Genomic DNA, 23,712 nt, shown 5'->3' on the forward strand with positions numbered 1-23,712 from the left:
GTGTCTGACCTGCACCACTGCATACTCCACCACACACCATGTAAACACTGTCTGTGTGTCTGTGTGTCTGACCTGCACCACTGCGTACTCCACCACACACCATGTAATCACTGTCTGTGTGTCTGACCTGCACCACTGCGTACTCCACCACACACCATGTAATCACTGTCTTTGTGTCTGTGTGTCTGACCTGCACCACTGCATACTCCACCATACACCATGTAATCACTGTCTGTGTGTCTGTGTGTCTGTGTGTCTGACCTGCACCACTGCATACTCCACCACACACCATGTAATCACTGTCACTGTCTGTGTCTGACTGTCTGTGTGTCTGTGTGTCCTGACCTGCACCACTGCATACTCCACCACACACCATGTAATCACACTGTCTACTCCACCACACACCATGTGTCTGTGTGTCTGTGTGTCTGACCTGCACCACTGCATACTCCACCACACACCATGTAATCACTGTCTGTGTGTCTGTGTGTCTGTGTGTCTGACCTGCACCACTGCATACTCCACCACACACCATGTAAACACTGTCTGTGTGTCTGTGTGTCTGACCTGCACCACTGCATACTCCACCACACACCATGTAATCACTGTCTGTGTGTCTGACCTGCACCACTGCATACTCCACCACACACCATGTAATCACTGTCTGTGTGTCTGTGTGTCTGTGTGTCTGACCTGCACCACTGCATACTCCACCACACACCATGTAATCACTGTCTGTGTGTCTGTGTGTCTGACCTGTACTCCACCACCACTGCATACTCCACCACACACCATGTAATCACTGTCTGTGTGTCTGTGTGTCTGACCTGCACCACTGCATACTCCACCACACACCATGTAATCACTGTCTGTGTGTCTGTGTGTCTGACCTGCACCACTGCATACTCCACCACACACCATGTAATCACTGTCTGTGTGTCTGTGTGTCTGACCTGCACCACTGCATACTCCACCACACACCATGTAATCACTGTCTGTGTGTCTGTGTGTCTGACCTGCACCACTGCATACTCCACCACACACCATGTAAACACTGTCTGTGTGTCTGTGTGTCTGTGTGTCTGACCTGCACCACTGCATACTCCACCACACACCATGTAATCACTGTCTGTGTGTCTGTGTGTCTGTGTGTCTGACCTGCACCACTGCATACTCCACCACACACCATGTAAACACTGTCTGTGTGTCTGTGTGTCTGACCTGCACCACTGCATACTCCACCACACACCATGTAATCACTGTCTGTGTGTCTGTGTAATCACTGTCTGTGTGTCTGACCTGCACCACTGCGTACTCCACCACACACCATGTAATCACTGTCTGTCTGTGTGTCTGACCTGCACCACTGCATACTCCACCACACACCATGTAATCACTGTCTGTGTGTCTGTGTGTCTGACCTGCATACTCCACCACACACCATGTAATCACTGTCTGTGTGTCTGACCTGCACCACTGCATACTCCATGTAAACACATGTCACTGTCTGTGTGTCTGACCTGCACCACTGCATACTCCACCACACACCATGTAATCACTGTCTGTGTGTCTGTGTGTCTGTCTGACCTGCACCACTGCGTACTCCACCACACACCATGTAAACACTGTCTGTGTGTCTGACCTGCACCACTGCATACTCCACCACACACCATGTAATCACTGTCTGTGTGTCTGTGTGTCTGACCTGCACCACTGCATACTCCACCACACACCATGTAATCACTGTCTGTCTGTGTGTCTGACCTGCACCACTGCAGACTCCACCACACACCATGTAATCACTGTCTGTGTGTCTGTGTGTCTGACCTGCACCACTGCATACTCCACCACACACCATGTAATCACTGTCTGTGTGTCTGACCTGCACCACTGCATACTCCACCACACACCATGTAAACACTGTCTGTGTGTCTGTGTGTCTGACCTGCACCACTGCGTACTCCACCACACACCATGTAATCACTGTCTGTGTGTCTGTGTGTCTGTGTGTCTGACCTGCACCACTGCATACTCCACCACACACCATGTAATCACTGTCTGTGTGTCTGTGTGTCTGACCTGCACCACTGCATACTCCACCACACACCATGTAATCACTGTCTGTGTGTCTGTGTGTCTGACCTGCACCACTGCGTACTCCACCACACACCATGTAATCACTGTCTGTGTGTCTGTGTGTCTGTGTGTCTGACCTGCACCACTGCATACTCCACCACACACCATGTAATCACTGTCTGTGTGTGCACCACTGTGTGTCTGTGTGTGTGTCTGACCTGCACCACTGCATACTCCACCACACACCATGTAAACACTGTCTGTGTGTCTGTGTGTCTGTGTGTCTGACCTGCACCACTGCATACTCCACCACACACCATGTAATCACTGTCTGTGTGTCTGTGTGTCTGACCTGCACCACTGTCTGACCTGCACCACTGCGTCTGACCCACCAGTCCACCACACACCATGTAAACACTGTCTGTGTGTCTGTGTGTCTGTGTGTCTGACCTGCACCACTGCGTACTCCACGCCACACCATGGACTCACTGGTCTGGGTCTGACCTGCACCAGCATACTCCACAGACACACCAGTAAGACTGTCTTAGTGTCTGTGAGACTGACCTGCACCACTGCAGACTCCACCACACACCATGTAATCACTGTCTGTGTGTAGAGTGTGTCTGTGAGACTGACCTGCACCACTGACAGAGACTCCACCAGTGAAGCGAAGCATTAGAACAGAGACATTGCGACATTAGAGACAGACAGATGTCTAGAGACAGACAGAAACTTCACAGACAGAGACATTAGAGAAGCGACATTAGAGACAGAGACATAGAGACTCACTGGACAGACAGAGACATTAGAGACAGACAGAGACATTAGAGACAGACAGAGACATTAGAGACATTAGACAGACAGAGACATTAGAGACATTAGAGACAGACAGAGACAGACAGAGACATTAGAGACATTAGAGACAGACAGAGACAGAGACAGACAGAGACATTAGAGACATTAGAGACAGACAGAGACATTAGAGACAGAGACATTAGAGACATTAGAGACAGACAGACATTAGAGACAGACAGAGACATTAGAGACATTAGAGACATTAGAGACAGACAGAGACATTAGAGACAGACAGAGACAGACAGAGACATTAGAGACATTAGAGACAGACAGAGACATTAGAGACATTAGAGACAGACAGAGACATTAGAGACATTAGAGACAGAGACATTAGAGACATTAGAGACAGACACATTAGAGACATTAGAGACAGACAGAGACATTAGAGACATAGAGAGACAGACAGAGACATTAGAGACAGACAGAGACATTTGAGACATTAGAGACATTAGAGACAGACAGAGACATTAGAGACAGACAGAGACATTAGACAGACAGAGACAGACAGAGACATTAGAGACATTAGAGACAGACAGAGACAGACAGAGACATTAGAGACAGACAGAGACATTAGAGACAGACAGAGACATTAGAGACAGACAGAGACATTAGAGACAGACAGAGACATTAGAGACAGACAGAGACATTAGAGACAGACAGAGACATTAGAGACAGACAGAGACATTAGAGACAGACAGAGACATTAGGGACATTAGAGACAGACAGAGACATTAGAGACAGACAGAGACATTAGAGACAGATAGAGGCATTAGAGACAGACAGAGACATTAGAGACAGACAGAGACATTAGAGACAGACAGAGGCATTAGAGACAGACAGGAGCATTAGAGACAGACAGAGACATTAGAGACAGACAGACAGACAGAGACAGAGAGACAGCGACATTAGAGACAGACAGACAGATCTATTGATGTCATGGTATGATGATGTCATGATATCATATTGTGATGATGTCATGATCGTCTCCCAGACTGACCTGCTGACAGCCTTCTGGATGAATGGACGGATGGACAGATGGACGGATGGACAGGGACGGATGGATAGATGGATAGACTAGGCCTACAAATAGACATAGGGGGAGGGACAACCAGATGAGAACATAACCTGGTCCAGAACAAACCTCTTCAGCGGTAGGGTTAAAGGTTATAGATCATACCCAGAGGAACCCTGACATCAGGGTGGATCCAGAAGGGTTAAAGGTTACAGATCATACCCATAGGAACCCTGACATCAGGGTGGATCCAGAAGGGTTAAAGGTTACAGATCATACCCAGAGGAACCCTGACATCAGGGTTGATCCAGAAGGGTTAAAGGTTACAGATCATACCCAGATGAACCCTGACATCAGGGTTGATCCAGGGTTAAAGGTTATAGATCATACCCAGAGGAACCCTGACATCAGGGTTCCAGAAGGGTTAAAGGTTAGATCATACCCAGAGGAACCTGACATCAGGGTTGATCCAGAAGGGTTAAAGGTTACAGATCATACCCAGAGGAACCCTGACATCAGGGTTGATCCAGAAGGGTTAAAGGTTACAGATCATACCCAGAGGAACCCTGACATCAGGGTTGATCCAGAAGGGTTAAAGGTTACAGATCATACCCAGAGGAACCTGACATCAGGGTTGATCCAGAAGGGTTAAAGGTTACAGATCATACCCAGAGGAACCCTGACATCAGGGTTGATCCAGAAGGGTTAAAGGTTACAGATCATACCCAGAGGAACCCTGACAGATCAGGTTAACCTGTTAGTCCATAGGGGCATTATTTCAGAAGGGTTAAAGGCAATATTTTTACAGATCATACCCAGACGACATTTCAATGAAGACCCTGACATCAGGGTGGATCCAGAAGGGACACCTGTTAGTCCACTAGGGGCATTATTTCATTTTGGAACGTGCCCGTTTAAAGCGCAATATTTTTCACGAAAAAGATGTCGACTATGCTTGGAATTGATAGTTTTGAACACGTTTCCAGAACTGCAAAGATTTTCACTGTGAGTGCCGTTGAACAAAAAACCAAGATGTTTGAGCGCCCAGGAAATGAACAGGATTTCTGAAGCTACGTTTTCCATGATCGCCTTATATGGCTGTGAATGCGACAGGAATGAACGGACACTTTCTCTTGTTTCCCCAAGGTGTCTGCAGCATTGTGACGTATTTGTAGGCATATCATTGGAAGATTGACCATAAGAGACTACAATTGCCAAGTGTCCCGCACGGTGTCTGCGTGGAAATTGGTGCGCAAAAGTCAGCTACCAGTATTTTTCCATCCGAATCAGAGAAGAATGCAGGCTTCCAGGGACGACATTTCAATGAAGAAATATATGACAAAACACCTTGAGGATTGATTCAAACAACGTTTTCCATGTTTCAGTCGATATTATGGAGTTAATTCGGAAAAAAGTTTGACGTGTAGGTGACTGAATTTTCGGTTAGTTTCGGTAGCCAAATGCATAGTAACAAACGGAACGTTGTGTCCTACACAAGAATCTTTCAGGAAAAACTGGACATCTGCTATGTAACTGAGAGTCTCCTCATTGAAACATCTGAAGTTCTTCAAAGGTAAATTATTTTATTTGATCCCTTTGCTGGTTTTTGTGAATATGTTGCGTGCTAAATGCTAACGCTAAATGCTAAGCTAGCTATCACCACTCTTACACAAATTATTGATTTTCTCTGGTTCTAAAGCATATTTTGAAAATCTGAGAGACAGGATTGTTAAGAAAGGATAAGCTTGAGAGCAGGCATATTCATTTCATTTCATTTGCGATTTTTAGAAATCGCTAACGTTGCGTTATGGTAATGAGCTTGAGGCTGTCCAGAAGGGTTAAAGGACCGCATGCAGGGAATGGGGCGGACTATGAGGTTAAAGGTTACAGATCATACCCAGAGGAACCCTGCCATCTGATCCAGAAGGGTTAAAGGTTACAGATCATGGAACCCTGACATCAGGGTGGATCCAGAAGGGTTAAAGGTTACAGATCATACCCAGATGAACCCTGACATCAGGGTTGATCCAGAAGGGTTAAAGGTTACAGATCATACCCAGAGGAACCCTGACATCAGGGTTGATCCAGAAGGGTTAAAGGTTACAGATCATACCCAGATGAACCCTGACATCAGGGTTGATCCAGAAGGGTTAAAGGTTACAGATCATACCCAGACATCAGGGTTGATCCAGAAGGGTTAAAGGTTACAGATCATACCCAGATGAACCCTGACATCAGGGTTGATCCAGAAGGGTTAAAGGTTACAGATCATACCCAGAGGAACCTGACATCAGGGTTGATCCAGAAGGGTTAAAGGTTACAGATCATACCCAGATGAACCCTGACATCAGGGTTGATCCAGAAGGGTTAAAGGTTACAGATCATACCCAGACATCAGGGTTGATCCAGAAGGGTTAAAGGTTACAGATCAACCCAGACATCAGGTTTGATCCAGAAGGGTTAAAGATTACAGATCATACCCAGAGGAACCCTGACATCAGGGTGGATCCAGAAGGGTTAAAGGTTACAGATCATACCCAGAGGAACCCTGACATCAGGGTGGATCCAGAAGGGTTAAAGGTTATAGATCATACCAGAGGAACCCTGACATCAGGGTGGATCCAGAAGGGTTAAAGGTTACAGATCATACCCAGAGGAACCCTGGCAGCGCTGGCGTCAGGGTTGATCCAGAAGGACAGCCAGGAGAGAACCACGATGAGAAGGGTGGGGGCAGACTCCCATCATATAGAACCCACCTGTCTCCTTAATGTAAAGATAGAAGCCCACCTGTCTCCTTAATGTAAAGATCACCTCCACACAACACACACACACACACACACACACACACACACACACACACACACACACACACACACACACACACACACAGAACCTTGATGTAATTTTTCAAAACTATGGACACAACTCAAAACCGGTGATCAAAATGCAAATTTTTCCAAACTCTGGACACTTTTTCCAATTGCTTGGATACACATAAAGCTACGATCATTTGTTCATTGAACTAAAATCACCTGTTCAAAATGACACAACTTAACATCAAAGTATTACCATTTCAAAATGTAATTGACACATTACATCTGAGATGACTATCAACTATTAATGTCATTACAATGATCTAACTATCAACTATTCATGTCATTACAATGATCTAACTATCAACTATTCATGTCATTACAATGATCTAACTATCAACTATTAATGTCATTACAATGATCTAACTATCAACTATTCATGTCATTACAATGATCTAACTATCAACTATTCATGTCATTACAATGATCTAACTATCAACTATTCATGTCATTACAATGATCTAACTATCAACTATTCATGTCATTACAATGATCTAACTATCAACTATTCATGTCATTACAATGATCTAACTATCAACTATTAATGTCATTACAATGATCTAACTATCAACTGCTCAACATGATAAGTAACTGTTTTTTATTTTTGTAGCTAATTATTTTTGCTTTGATTCAAAGAAACCTATGATGTGATTTTATTGTATTTCATCAATAAATGACATATTTTGTTCAATGACTCCACTGTGTCTGTAGTATTCTCTCTACTAGTCCTTTTACAGTGATGTATTTACGTTTAGTACCATAATGAAACATCTATCACATATTTTGTATTACATTATTTAATGATTGAACGAACAACGACACAGTGAAACTATTGGTATCTTGTGTGTGGGGTGATCTAAATTAATGTTCCTGGTATTTCATGATAAATAAGTTATGTGTGTGTGTGTGTGTGTGTGTGTGTGTGTGTGTGTGTGTGTGTGTGTGTGTGTGTGTGTGTGTGTGTGTGTGTGTGTGTGTGCAGAAGGCGTGTGCGTGTGCGTGTGCGTGTGTGTGTGTGTGTGTGTGTGTGTGTGTGTGTGTGTGTGTGTGTGTGTGTGTGTGTGTGTGTGTGTGTGTGTGTGTGTGTGGTGTGTGTGTGTGTGTGTGTGTGTGTGTGTGTGTGGTACCTGTTCCTTGATAGAATTTGGTGCAGTTTCCGTACTGTATCTCTTGCTGTTTAATGTCAAACTGAGGAAGAGCGATCTCATCCATCTGGACTGGGTCCGTCATCCACATGAAGACCAGATCACTGGTGGTGTAGCCAACTATAACAACATACAATAATAATATAATGATATATATATATATATACCATAACAACATACAATAATAATATATATATATATATATATATACCATAACAACATACAATAATAATATAATAATATATATATATATATATATATATACTATACAATAATAATATAATGATATATATATATATATATATATATACTATAACAACATACAATAATAATATAATGTTTATATATATATATACTATATACTATAAACATACAATAATAATATAATGATATATATATACTATAACAACATACAATAATAATATAATGATATATATATACTATAACAACATACAATAATAATATAAGAATGTTTATATACTATAACAACATACAATAATAATATAATGATATATATATACTATAACAACATACAGATATATATATATACTATAACAACATACAATAATAATATAATGATATATATATACTATAACAACATACAATAATATTATAAGAATATATACTATATATACTATAACAACATACAATAATAATATAATAATATATATATACTATAACAACATACAATAATAGTATAATGATATACTATACAACTATAACTATAACAACATACAATAATATAATGATATATATACACTATAACAACATGTTTATATACTATAACAACATACAATAATATATAATATATATATACTATGACAACATACAATAATATAATAATATATATATACACTATAACAACATACAATAATAGTATAATGATATATATACACTATAACAACATACAATAACAGTATAATGATATATATACTATAACAATATACAATAATAATATATATATATATATATTCCATTCAGCCATAAGATCATTAGTGATGGGCATGATCTTATGATATACTATAATCCCAAAGGTGTTCGATGGGGTTGAGGTCAGGGTTCTGTGCAGGCCAGTCAAGTTCTCCACACTGATCTTGACAAACCATTTCTCATCTTATCAATCCATAGACAGATCATTAGTGAGGTTAGCCAGGGCACTGATCTTAGGTGATTGAGAGATCCAGATTGGGCAAAACCTGTGCTCGCCACCCCTCTTTTCCTCATTATTGAAAGAGCTTGTGATAGCACACATATCAAAGTCAATGAATCCCAAAGGTGTTCGATGGGGTTGAGGTCACCTTGATGGTTCTGACTGAAACATGGGCCAGTTACACAAGTTCTTCCACACTGATCTTGACAAACCATTTCTCATCTTATCAATCATTGTTTACATAGACAGGGCCCTAACTCCCCATTACAGACCTAAACATGACGGTGTTCGCTTAGAAATCTCACTGGAATAAAGACCTCCTCTTTTTCCTGCCATTATTGAAAGAGCTTGTGATAGCACACATATCAAAGTAGGGCTACTTAATGTTAGATCCCTCACTTCCAAGGCAGTTGTAGTCAGCATTTCACTGTAAGGTGGTGATTTGATTTGAATAACTGATCATAACCTTGATGTGATTGGCCTGACTGAAACATGGCTCCAGCCTGATGAATTTCCTGGTTACACTAGAGACCATACCGTTGGCATCATGCCCTCATTACACACACCTGGCAACCCTCAGGTGCCACATCTACTCCCACTCTGGTGCTCAACATTGCTGGTTTATTAACCAACACACACACCTGGCAACCCTCATTACACACACCTGGCAACCCTCATTACACACCTGGCAACCCTCTACACACACCTGGCAACCCTCACACACAGCTGGCAACCCTCCCACATCATTTCACCTGGACCTTCATCACCTGGCAACCCTCTCTGATCATTTTACTTCATCACTCCCCTTTGCTTCTACACCTGCATTGCTTACTTTTGGGGTTTTAGACTGGGTTTCTGTACAGCACTTTGAGATGTCAGCTGATTTAAGAAGGGCTTTATAAATACATTTTATTTGATTCATCTTTAGCATTACTCATCAGGCAGTATTGGCTTTGTTATCATGTCCAGACGCTGCTCTTGTTTTGTATTCTCTACATGTTTGTTATTATTAAACTCACCAACGGGTTACGGCCATCTGGAAGAGAGGAGAGGAGGATCTGGTTTCCTATGAGAGGTTCATGGTTCTGTTCAGGGGGTATTCGATCATCCACCAGAGGGCAGAGAGAGGTGATCACCTACTCCAACTACGGCAGGATGGCCGGACTGCTGCTGATTCCGCCCTCACCTTCATGACAGTGGCAGCATCCAGTGGATGGAAAGAGCCGGCGCTCCGCACCTTATTCAGAAAAGGACTGCGCAAAGAGGGTCCAGACGGGGTTGGCATGCCGAGAGGACACCCTCTCCTTGGATGCACTCATCTCAGGCAGACAACCTTCTTCAGGAGGCCAACTCCACCACCTCTCTCTCTCCTTTGTTGACTGTTCTGAGTCAGAGCCTGAACCTAAGGAGGTAGGGGCCACAAAGTGGTCAGGAGGGACACCAGCTTCAACTGTGTTGCGTTCCAATCCGGGGTCCATGAGAGCAGAGGGGACGGCCCCATGATCAATCATCTCCTGGGTTAGGTGTGAGTAGTCCGTCATCATCACTTTCCGCCAAACCCTTTTTAGTATAGCTTTCACTAGCTGGCTGTCCCTCATGTTGTTTCTACAGCTCTAGTGGTCTCCGGTGCAGTGGGGAATTGTATTGACCAGGCCCTTGACTCCTCCCTGAACTTCACCTCATACCTGCTCTCCTCTCCGTTTCTGGTTCAAGCGCTGAATAATCGACCACTGGGATCGGGACAATCACACACATCATAACTCACCCTCCCCGTGGAGCACCAGAAAACCCTTCCTCATCATCAGCTGTAGATCATCCTCTGCCTCCCGTGGCTCCAACGCCATAACCCCACCATCTCATGGTCGAAGATGACAATCACGGACTGGGCACCTGAATGCCGGAGGACCTGCTTTCCCTTCCCCTGTAGTTCCACATTGGTTGAGAGTCCTGTGAGAGTCCTGTGAGAGTCCTGTGAGAGTCCTGTGAGAGTCCTGTGGGAGACCCGTGGGAGTCCCGTGAGAGTCCCGTGAGAGAACTGTGAGAGTCCCTGTAGCCCTTCAGTCCAACATCCCGTCGGGAGGTTTTCTCTGTGTCACCTGTCTCCCTCCTCATCGCCTCTGGGACTGTCACCTGTCTCCCTCCTCATCGAACTGGGACTGTCACCTGGGACTGTCACCTGTCTCCTCCTCATCGCCTCTGGGACTGTCACCTGTCTCCTCTCCTCATCGCCTCTGGGACTGTCACCTGTCTCCCTCCTCATCGCCCCTGGGACTGTCACCTGTCTCCCTCCTCATCGCCTCTGGGACTGTCACCTGTCTCCCTCCTGTGCCATCGAACTGCTTGCAGGCTCTACGCCTCCGTGCAGCCACAACTACCCCTCTCTCTGTGGCTGAAACCAAGGCATTCCAACAGGGTGCCTCGTGGATGTACTTCTCCACTCCTCCATTTTAAGCAGACCAACTATAGTGCCTGTGCCCAAGAACACTAAGGTCACCTGCCTAAATGATTACCGACCGTAGCACTCACATCTGTAGCTATGAAGTGCTTTGAAAGGCTGGTCATGGCTCACATCAACACCATTATCCCAGAAACCCTAGATCCACTCCAATTTGAATACTGCCCCAACAGACCCACAGATGATGTTCTCTATTGCACTCCACACTGCCTTTTTCCACCTGGATTAAAGGAACACCTATTTGAGAATGCTATTCATTGAATACAGCTCAGCGTTCAACCACATATTGCCCTTAAATCAATAAGCTAAGGACCCCGGGACTAAACACCGTCCACTGGATCCTGGACTTCCTGAGGGGGCGCCCCCAGGTAGTAAAGGTAGGTAACACATCCGCCACACGGATCCTCAACACAGGGCCCCTCAGGGGTGCATGCTCATGTACTCCCTGTTCACTTATGACTGCACGGCCAGGCCCGACTCCAACACCATCATTAAGTTTACAGATGACACAGCAGTGGTAGACCTGATCACCGACAACGATGAGACAGCCTATAGGGAGGAGGTCAGAGACCTGGTCATGTGTTGCCAGGACAACAACCTCTCCCGAAATGTGATCAAGACAAAGGAGACAATTGTGGACTACAGGATAAAGAGGACTGAGCACGCCCCCATTCTCATCGATGGGGCTGTAGTGGAGCAGGTTGAGAGCTTCAAGTTCCTTGGCGTCCACATCACCAACAAACTAACATGGTCCAAGCACACCGAGACAGTAGTGAAGAGGGCATGACAAAACCTAATCCCCCTCAGGAGACTGAAAAGATTTGGCATGTGTCCTCAGATCCTCAAAAGGTTCTACAGCTGCACCATCGAGAGCATCCTGACTAGTTGCATCACTGCCTGGTATGGCAACTGTTCGGCCTCCGACCGCAAGGCACTATAGAGGGCCCAGTACATCACTGGGGCCAAGCTCCCTGCCATCCAGGACCTCTATACCAGGCGGTGTCAGAGGAAGGCCCTAAGACTTGTCAAAAACTCCAGCCACCCTGGTCATAGACTGTTCTCTCTGCTACTGCACAGCAAGCGGTACCGGAGTGCCAAGTCTAGGTCCAAGAGGCTTCTAAACAGCTTTTACCCCAAAGCCATAAGATTCCTGAAGACATAATCAAATGGCTACCCAGACTATTTACATTGCCCCCCCTTTTACACCGCTGCTACTCTCTGTTGTTATCTATACACAGTCAACTTAATAAATCTACCCACATGTACATATTACCTCAACTAACCGCACATTGACTCTGTACCGGTACCCCCTGTATATAGCCTCCACATTGACTCTGTACTGTAATACCCTGTATATAGCCTCCACATTGACTCTGTACCTGTACCCCTGTATATAGCCTCCACATTGACTCAGTACCGGTACCCCCTGTATATAGCCTCCACATTGACTCTATACCGTAATACCCTGTATATAGCCTCCACATTGACTCTGTACCTGTACCCCCTGTATATAGCCTCCACATTGACTCTGTACCGTACCCCCTGTATATAGCCTCCACATTGACTCTGTACCGTAATACCCTGTATATAGCCTCCACATTGACTCTGTACCTGTACCCCTGTATATAGCCTCCACATTGACTCTGTACCGGTACCCCTGTATATAGCCTCCACATTGACTCTGTACCTGTACCCCCTGTATATAGCCTCCACATTGACTCTGTACCTGTACCCCCTGTATATAGCCTCCACATTGACTCTGTACCGTAATACCCTGTATATAGCCTCCACATTGACTCTGTACCGGTACCCCCTGTATATAGCCTCCACATTGACTCTGTACTGGTACCCCCTGTATATAGCCTCCACATTGACTCTGTACCCCCCTGTACCCCCTGTATATAGCCTCCACATTGACTCTGTACCGGTACCCCCTGTATATAGCCTCCACATTGACTCTGTACCCCTGTACCCCCTGTATATAGCCTCCACATTGACTCTGTACCCCTGTAATACCCTGTATATAGTCTCCACATTGACTCTGTACCTGTACCCCCTGTATATAGCCTCCACATTGACTCTGTACCGTAATACCCTGTATATAGCCTCCACATTGACTCTGTACCAGTACCCCTGTATATAGCCTCCACATTGACTCTGTACCAGTACCCCTGTATATAGCCTCCACATTGACTCTGTACCGTACCCCTGTATATAGCCTCCACATTGACTCTGTACCGGTACCCCTGTATATAGCCTCCACATTGACTCTGTACCGTAACACCCTGTATATAGCCTCCACATTGACTCTGTACCCCTGTACCCCCTGTATATAGCCTCCACATTGACTCTGTACCCCCTGTATCCCCTCTGTATATAGCCTCCACATTGACTCTGTACCCCTGTACCCCTGTATATAGCCTCCACATTGACTCTCTGTACCCCCTGTATATAGCCTCCACATTGACTCTGTACCCCCGGTACCCCCTGTATATAGCCTCCACATTGACTCTGTACCCTCTGTACCCCCTGTATATAGCCTCCACATTGACTCTGTACCCCCTGTACCCCTGTATACAGCCTCCACATTGACTCTGTACCCCTGTACCCCCTGTATATAGCCTCCACATTGACTCTGTACCCCCTGTACCCCCTGTATACAGCCTCCACATTGACTCTGTACCCCTGTACCCCCTGTATATAGCCTGTAAGGTTTCCACCTATTGACTCTGTACCCCCCTGTCTCAAATCATGGGCCCCCTGTGGGAGGGATATAGCCTCGCCACAGGGACTCTGTACCTGTACCCCCTGTATATAGCCTCCACATTGACTCAGACACCAGGTATGATTCAATCCATCTCTGCAAAGTATATAGCCATCCACATTGACTCGCTAAGTCAACTCCTGTTCCGTATGTGCCCAAATCAAATCTCCCAGCACGCTCCACATTGACTCCTTTCCCTTCCCATACCTCAGTATCGCTGGTCTCATCTGTCCATTGACACTGATCTCCCCTCTGATTTCACCCCCTGTTGTATAGCCTCCACATTTATCCCTCTCTCTGGTCTCCCTACCGCCTTCATGTTGCTAGCCTCCACAGGTCTTCTGACTCTTCCAGAGGACCATCTCCCCCTGTCATAAGCCTTCATTGACTCTTTATCCCTCTCTCTGGTACCCCTGCTCTTCATATAGCACTCCAGCAGGTCTTCCAGAGGACCATCTCTGTGGGAAGCCTTCCCCTTTATCCCCCTGGTCTATAGCCTCCACATTGAGGCACTGTTCCAGCAGGTCTTCCTGGACCATCCCCTGTCATGGGAAGCCTCCACATTGAGCCTTTTATCCCCCCTGGTCTCCCTACCCCTTCATGTTGCTGAGGCACTCCAGCATTGACTCTGTACTAAGGCCCCAGAGGACCATCTCCCCCTGTATATGGGAAGCCTTCATGGAGAAGCCGTTTTATCCATTGACTCTGTCTCCCTGCCTTCTACCCCTGTCATGTTATGAGCACTCCACATTGACTCTGTAGGCCCCTGGACCATCCCCTGTCATGGGAAGCCTTCATGGAGAACTTTGTATCCCTCTCTCTGGTCTCCCTACCCTTCATGTTACAGCCTCCACAGGTCTTTGCACTCTGGCCCCTGGACCATCCCCTGTCATAAGCCTCCACATTGACTCTGTCTCCCTGTACCCCCATGTATGCTAGCCTCCAGCAGGACTCTGTAGGCCCCTGTACCCCCCTGTCATGGGAAGCCTTCATGGAGAAGCCGTTTTATCCCTCTCTGGTACCCCCTGCTACCCCCTGTATATAGCCTCCACCGCTCTTCATTGACTGTACCCAGTTTTTGGTGGTTGTGGACCATTCCCCCTGTCATAAATCATGCCATTTTATCCCCTCTCTGGTCTCCCTACCGCTCTTCATGTTTCTGAGGCACTGTTCCAGCAGGTCTTCTGGTACTAAGGCCTTCCAGAGGACCATCTCCCCCTGTCATGGGAAGCCTTCATGGAGAAGCCGTTTTATCCCTCTCTCTGGTCTCCCTACCGCTCTTCATGCTGCTGAGGCACTGTTCCAGCAGGTCTTCTGGCACTAAGGCCTTCCAGAGGACCATCTCCCCCTGTCATGGGAAGCCTTCATGGAGAAGCTGGCCAGCCTCACTTCCGGGTTCCGGCCTCAGTCTAACGGGCAGGTGGAAAGGATGAACCAGGAGCTGGGGAAGTTCCTGAGGAATCATTGACAGGACCTGCATGGGGAGTGGGCCCAATTCCTTCCCTGGCTGGGGTACGCCCAGAATTCTTTGCGTCACTCTTCGTCTTCCACGACTCTGTAATGTGTTATCAGCCAACCCTGGCCCCATGGACACCGAGCCAGATCAAATCTCTTGCGGTGAACGAGTGGTTCAGGCACTCGTTCATTACTCTGGACCCTGATCTCTCCTTTGACGTACATATCAAGAATATTTCAAGTTTTTCCATCTTTGTAACATTGCAAAAGTCAGACTTTTCGTCCAATAATGATGCATACAAATTAATCAGTGCTTTTGTTACTTCTAGGTTACTGCAATGCTCTACTCCCGGCTACCTGGATAAAGCATTAAATAAACTTCAGTTAGTGCTAAATACGGCTGCTTGAATCTTGACTAGATCATATTACTCCAGTGCTAGCCTCTACACTGACTTCCTGTTAAGGATAGGGCTGATTTCAAGGTTCTACTGCTAACCTACAAAGGATTACATGGGCTTGCTCCTACCTATCTTTCTGATTTGGTCCTGCTGTACATACATACACGTACGCTACCAGCTGGAGGCAGGGCTTTCTCCTATAGAGCTCCATTTTTATGGAATGGTCTGCCGATCCATGTGAGAGGCGCAGACTTGGTCTCAACCGTTAAGTCTTTACTGAAGACTCATCTCTTCAGTAGGTCATATGAGTGCAATCTGGGCCAGGGGTGCGAAGGTGAACAGCAATGCACTGGAAGGCCCTTGCTGTCTCTGCCTGGTCGGCTCCCCTCTCTCCACTGGGATTCTCTGCCTCTGACCCTATTACGGGGGCTGAGTCACTGGCTTGCTAGTGCTCTTTCATGCCGTCCCTAGGAGGGGTGCGTCACATTGTGTCAGGCTTTGATGTGCTCGACTTGAGTGGGTTGAGTCACTGATGTGATCTTCCTGTCCGGTCTTGCCCCCCCCCCTTGGGCTCATGTGGTGGAGGAGATCTTTGTGGGATATTCTCAGCCTTAGTAGTATGTTGGTGATTTGTTGGTAAAGTGGGTGGGGGTATAAACTGCCTGGTTGGCCCTGTCCGGGGTTTATTGTCGGACGGGGCCACAGTGTCGTCGTCCCCGTCTAAGCCTCCAGAATCTATGCTGCAATAATCTATGTGCTTGGCGGCTAGGGTCTGTGGGACATTGTCTTATCTGGTGTCCTGTGTGAATTTAAGTTTGCTCCCTCTAATTCTCTCTATGCCCCTTCCCGACCCAGAGGACCTGAGTCCTAGGACCAGGAACACCTGGACTGATGAGTCCTGACTGTCTTCAGTCCACCTGGTTGTGCTGCTGCTTCAGTTTCAACTGTTCTGACCTGTTTACCGGACAAGCTGGTCTTCCGCCCACTGAGGTAGTCAGGAACTAATACACACAGTTAGTCAGGCGGCTAGGCAAAGGCTAGCTTTTTCAAACAGAAATTTGCATCCTGTAGCTCTAACTCCAAAATGATTAGGGACACTGTAAAGTCCATGGAGAACAAGACCACCTCCTCCCAGCTGCCCACTGCACTGAGGCTAGGCGACATGGTCACCACCGATAAATCCGATAAATCCATGATAATCGAACATTTCAATAAGCATTTCTCTATGGCTAGCCATGCTTTCCACCAGGCTACCCCAACCCCAGCCAACAGCTCCGCACCCACCGCAGCTACTTGCCAGAGCCTCCCCAGGTTCTCCTTCACCCAAATCCAGATAGCAGATGTTCTGAAAGAGCTGAAAAACCTGTACCTGTACAAATCAGCTGGGCTAGACAATCTGGACCCTCTCTTTCTAAAATTATCTGCCGCCATTGTTGCAACCCCTATTACCAGTCTGTCAACCTTTAGTTCGTATCGTCCGAAATGGAAAGCTGCCGCAGTCATCCCCCTCTTCAAAGGGGGTGATACTCTAGACCCAAACTGTTATAGACCTATATCCATCCTGCCCTGCCTTTCTAAAGTCTTCGAAAGCCAGGTTAATAAACAGATCACTGACCCTTTCGAATCCCACCGTATCTTCTCCGCTGTGCAATCTGGTTTCCGAGCTGGTCATGGGTGCACCTCAGCCATGCTCAAGGTACTAAACAATATCATAACCACCATCGATAAAAGATAGTACTGTGTAGCCGTCTTCATTGACCTGGCCAAGGCTTTCGACTCTGTCAATCACCGTATTCTTATCGGCAGACTCAATAGCCTTGGCTTCTCAAATGACCCACTGGCTCCAGGTCATCTATAAGTCTATGCTAGGTAAAGCTCCGCCTTAGCTCACTGGTCACGATAACAACACCCACCCGTAGCACGTGCTCCAGCAGGTATATCTCACTGGTCATCCCCAAAGCCATCACCTCCTTTGGCCACCTTTCCTTCCAGTTCTCTGCTGCCAATGACTGGAACTATTTGCAAAAATCTCTGAAGCTGGAGACATATTTCCACTAACTTTAAACATCAGCTATCTGAGCATCTAACTGATCGCTGCAGCTGTACATAGCCCATCTGTAATTAGCCCACCCAATCTACCTACCTCATCCCCATATTGTTTATATTTACTTTCTGCTCTTTTGCACACCAGTATTTCTACTTGCTCATCATCATCTGCTCATCTATAACTCCAGTGTTAATCTTCTAAACTGTAATTCCTTCGCTACTACAGCCTATTTATTGCCTTACCTCCATTTGCAGACGCTGTATATCGACTTTCTTTCTTCTATTGTGTTATTAACAGTACGCTTGTTGATTCCATTTATAACTCTGATGTTTCTGTCACACTGCTTTGCTTTATCTTGGCCAGGTCACAGTTGTAAATGAGAGCTTGTTCTCAACTAGCCTATCTGGTTAAATAAAGGTGGACAAAAAATAAAAAATACTGTCTCGACCTCTGAATGCTCGTCTATGAAAAGCCAACTGACATTTTCTCCTGATGTGCTGACCTGTTGCCCCCTCTACAACCCCTGTGATTATTCTTTAACCCTGCTGGTCACCTACGAATGTTTGAACATCTTAAAAAACAATCTGGCCTTAATGACCATACACTCTTATAATATCCAGCCGCAGTACAGAGAAGAGGTCTGGCCACCCCTCAGAGCCTGGTTCCTACAGCCAGAAGAGGACTGGCCACCCTCAGACCCAGTACAGCCAGAAGAGGACTGGCAATCCCTCAGAGCCTGGTTCCTCTCTAAGTTTCTTCTTAGGTTCCTGCCTTTCTAGGGAGTTTTTCCTAGAACTCACCGTGCTTCAACATCTGCATTGATTGCTGTTTGGGTTTTTTATGCTGGGTTTCGGTATTGCACTTTGTGACATCTGCTGATGTAAAAAGGGCTTTATAAATACATTTGATTGATGACTGTATGGACCTCGCTTTGTGCACGGGGGCATAATCATGCTGTAGCATTAAGATTTCCCTTCATCGGAAATAAGGGGCCCGAACCATGAAAAACAGCCCCAGACCATTATTCCTCATCCACCAAACTTTACAGTTGGCAATATGCATTGGTGCAGATAGCATCCTCCTGGCATCCGCCAAACCGAGATTTGTCGGACTGCCAGATGGTAAAGCGGGATTCATCATTCCAGAGAACGTGTCATTCCGCTGCTCCAGAGTCTTTACACCCCTCCAGCCGATGCTTGGCATTGCGCATATTGATCTTAGGCTTGTGTGCTGCTGCTCAGCAATGGAAACCCACTTCATGAACAGACAAACAGTTATTGTGCTGACATTGCTTCTTGAGGCAGCTTGGAACTCGGTTGTGAGTGTTGCAACTGAGGACAGATGATATTTAAGCGCTATGTGCTTCAGCACTCAGCGGTCCCATTCTATGAGCTTGTGTGGCCTACCACTTTGCGGCGGAGCCGTTGTTGCTCCTAGATGTACTCTTGTCAGCAACGCAATGTGGCTGAAATAGACGAATCCACTAATTTGAAATGTGGGGTATACTTTTGAATATATAGTGTACTGCCAATTTCTCCACAACACCATTGTAAGCGAGTTATGGTAGAGAAATTAGCATTCGATTCTCTGGCAACTGTTCTGGTGGACATTTCTGCAGTCAGCATATCAAAGTTTTAAGTTCCTCGGCATACACATCATGGACTAACTGAAATGGTTCCCCCACACAGACAGTGTGGTGAAGAAGGTGCAACAGCGCCAAATGTGTCTTGTCACCTAAAACCCTCAAACCTTTACAGATGCACAACTGAGAGCCTCCTGTCATGCTGCATCACTGCCTGTTACGGAAACTGCACCACCCACAACCGCAAGGCTCTCCAGAGAGTGGTGCGGTCTGCACAACGCATCACTGGGGGCAAACTACCTGCCCTCCAGGACACCTACAGCACCCGATGTCACAGCAAGGCCAAAAAGATTATCAAGGACAACAACCACCTGAACAACTGCCTGTTCACTCCTGGCAAAGGGCAAAGGGCAGCTACTTTGAAGAATCTCAAATATAAAACATATTTTTATTTGTTTAACGCTTTTTTGGTTACTACATGATTCCATATGTGCTATTTCATAGTGTTGATGTCTTCACTATTATTCTACAATGTAGAACATACTGAAAATAAAGAACAACCCTTGAATGAGTAGGTGTGTCCAAACTTTTGACTGGTACTGTAGATACACTGAGTGTACAAAACATAAGGAACACCTGCTGTTTCCATGACATAGACTGACCAGGTGAATCCAGGTGAAAGCTATGATCCCTTATTGATGTCACCTGTTAAATCCACTTCAATCAGTGTAGATGAAGGGGGAGGAGACGGGTTAAAGAAGGATTTATAAGCCTGGAGATAACTGAGACATGGATTGGATGGATAGCATTATTCAAACCTTGTCTCTCAGGACTGAGACTGGACCACCCAGGAACACTCAACACTTATTGGAAAGCCATTCTGGTGTGTCTTTGGCTTAATAATGTATATTAGTATTTTGGTGCAGCATTATATTATGGGTATGCCTATCATCAGGGACTGGGTAGTTGGTCAACAGAAATATAAAAGGAGTCGAGGTAAGAAGTTAGAGGACAACCCACCGTAGTCTTCTGAAAACCGATTCCTGGGATAAAGTTACATTTGTCAGTGGGACAATTACACAAATGTTTATGCCAAATTAGGGATGTGGTGCTGACGAAAGACCAGGCCAATTCCAAATGCCTTGCAGACCATCCCCAATACAGATCTACTCGCCCATCGGCATGACAACGGTAGAACATACCCAATACAGATCTACTCGCCCATCGGCATGACAACGGTAGAACATACCCAATACAGATCTACTCGCCCATCGGCATGACAACGGTAGACCATACCCAATACAGATCTACTCGCCCATCGGCATGACAACGGTAGACCATACCCAATACAGATCTACTCGCCCATCGGCATGACAACGGTAGAACATACACAATACAGATCTACTCGCCCATCGGCATGACAACGGTAGACCATGCCCAATACAGATCTACTCGCCCATCGGCATGACAACGGTAGACCATCCCCAATACAGATCTACTCGCCCATCGGCATGACAACGGTAGACCATCCCCAATACAGATCTACTCGCCCATCGGCATGACAACGGTAGAACATACACAATACAGATCTACTCGCCCATCGGCATGACAACGGTAGACCATGCCCAATACAGATCTACTCGCCCATCGGCATGACAACGGCAGACCATCCCCAATACAGATCTACTCGCCCATCGGCATGACAACGGCAGACCATCCCCAATACAGATCTACTCGCCCATCGGCATGACAACGGTAGACCATGCCCAATACAGATCTACTCGCCCATCGGCATGACAACGGTAGAACATACACAATACAGATCTACTCGCCCATCGGCATGACAACGGTAGACCATCCCCAATACAGATCTACTCGCCCATCGGCATGACAACGGTAGACCATGCCCAATACAGATCTACTCGCCCATCGGCATGACAACGGTAGACCATACCCAATACAGATCTACTCGCCCATCGGCATGACAACGGTAGACCATCCCCAATACAGATCTACTCGCCCATCGGCATGACAACGGTAGACCATGCCCAATACAGATCTACTCGCCCATCGGCATGACAACGGTAGACCATCCCCAATACAGATCTACTCGCCCATCGGCATGACAACGGTAGACCATACCCAATACAGATCTACTCGCCCATCGGCATGACAACGGTAGACCATGCCCAATACAGATCTACTCGCCCATCGGCATGACAACGGTAGAACATACACAATACAGATCTAGACCCATCGGCATGACAACGGTAGACCACAATACAGATCTACTCGCCCATCAGCATGACAACGGTAGACCATGCCCAATACAGATCTACTCGCCCATCGGCATGACAACGGTAGACCATACCCAATACAGATCTACTCGCCCATCGGCATGACAACGGTAGACCATACCCAATACAGATCTACTCGCCCATCGGCATGACAACAGTAGAGATGAAAAGACATGACACAACCCAGCCACTCCCCCTTTCCCAACCTACTCCAGATCACAACATAATGCTCCAGAGGGCCATTAAACGGCAGAACATGCACTTCAAACATTCTATCCAGGACAGGATGAGAACAGCAGGGGCCAAATGGCTCGCCCTGCTCTAAAAGGACACCAAAAACCCTGCTGTTTGGGAGAAATCATTACATAAGGCTGTGAGGCAAGAAGTGCACTGCTGCATGCTATGATCATTGTGTGCTGTAGACATTTGAAATGATATTGTGCATTCTCCTCGTTGTGAACAACTTCTCCGTATTTCAAGGAGAACGTGTCACGTTCTAACCCTAACCGTTTTGTATCATTATGTAGGGAACATTATGCCCTGATCAATGACCCACCTCTCCCAGTTGTACAAACGATGTATCCATCAATAAGGGAACAATATTCCCAAAGGAAGAGACTCTCCTCCTGGGGCTGCGTGACATCCTGCTAAGGAATGTTTCAGCCAATCAGGCAGGGAGACTCAGTGTAACAGTTTAGCTTCCGTCCCTCTCCTCGGCCCTACCTGGGCTCGAACCAGGAACCCTCTGCACACATCGACAACTACCACCCACGAAGCATCGTTACCCATCTCTCCACAAAAGCCACGGCCCTTGCACAGCAAGGGGAACAACTACTTCAAGGTCTCAGAGCAAGTGACGTCACCGATTGAAACGCTATTAGCGTGCACCACCGCTAACTGGCTAGCCATTTCACATCCGTTACATCAGCACCTAGCCCCACCCTCATTGTCCATTCTAACTGAACTATAAAAGCGTGGCACAAATAATTGCCACGGCCGACCAAAATCCCTCTACTGCTTAAACGTCAGCATAGTTGGTAACTGGAAAGCGCTCTTGCTTATTGATCATCCCCGATCCCAATGAGTGGACGCCAAACACCAATATTGGAATTTGAACAATTGTCCTCTGCTCTCACTTTGATCTCAGTTGGACGAATACACCACCCCAGAACTGAATACACCACCCCAGAACTGAATACACCACCCCAGAACTGAATACACCACCCCAGAACTGAATACACCACCCCAGAACTGAATACACCACCCCAGAACTGAATACACCACCCCAGAACTGAATACACCACCCCAGAACTGAATACACCACCCCAGAACTGAATACACCACCCCAGAACTGAATACACCACCCCAGAACTGAATACACCACCCCAGAATTGAATACACCACCCCGGAACTGAATACACCACCTCAGAACTGAATACACCACCCCAGAACTGAATACACCACCCAGAACTGAATACACCACCCCGGAACTGAATAAACCTCCCCAGAACTGAATACACCTCCCCAGAACTGAATACACCACCCCGGAACTGAATACACCACCCCAGAACTGAATACACCACCCCAGAACTGAATACACCAC

At 46.3% G+C, this 23,712-nt stretch overlaps 1 protein-coding gene across 1 annotated transcript in view; it reads right to left on the reverse strand.

The window, feature by feature from the left end:
• Positions 1-10,986: 10,986 nt before the first annotated feature.
• Positions 10,987-23,712, reverse strand: part of LOC127925687 (glycine receptor subunit beta-like) — a 61,483-nt gene continuing 48,757 nt past the window's right edge. Inside the window, exon 8 of the mRNA XM_052510743.1 lies at positions 10,987-11,102. Within this exon, the coding sequence (XP_052366703.1) occupies positions 10,987-11,102 (116 nt within the window). The remainder of the gene's footprint in view (positions 11,103-23,712) is intronic.

This window comes from Oncorhynchus keta, unplaced genomic scaffold (assembly GCF_023373465.1).
Source record: "Oncorhynchus keta strain PuntledgeMale-10-30-2019 unplaced genomic scaffold, Oket_V2 Un_contig_6088_pilon_pilon, whole genome shotgun sequence".
NCBI lineage: Eukaryota > Metazoa > Chordata > Actinopteri > Salmoniformes > Salmonidae > Oncorhynchus > Oncorhynchus keta.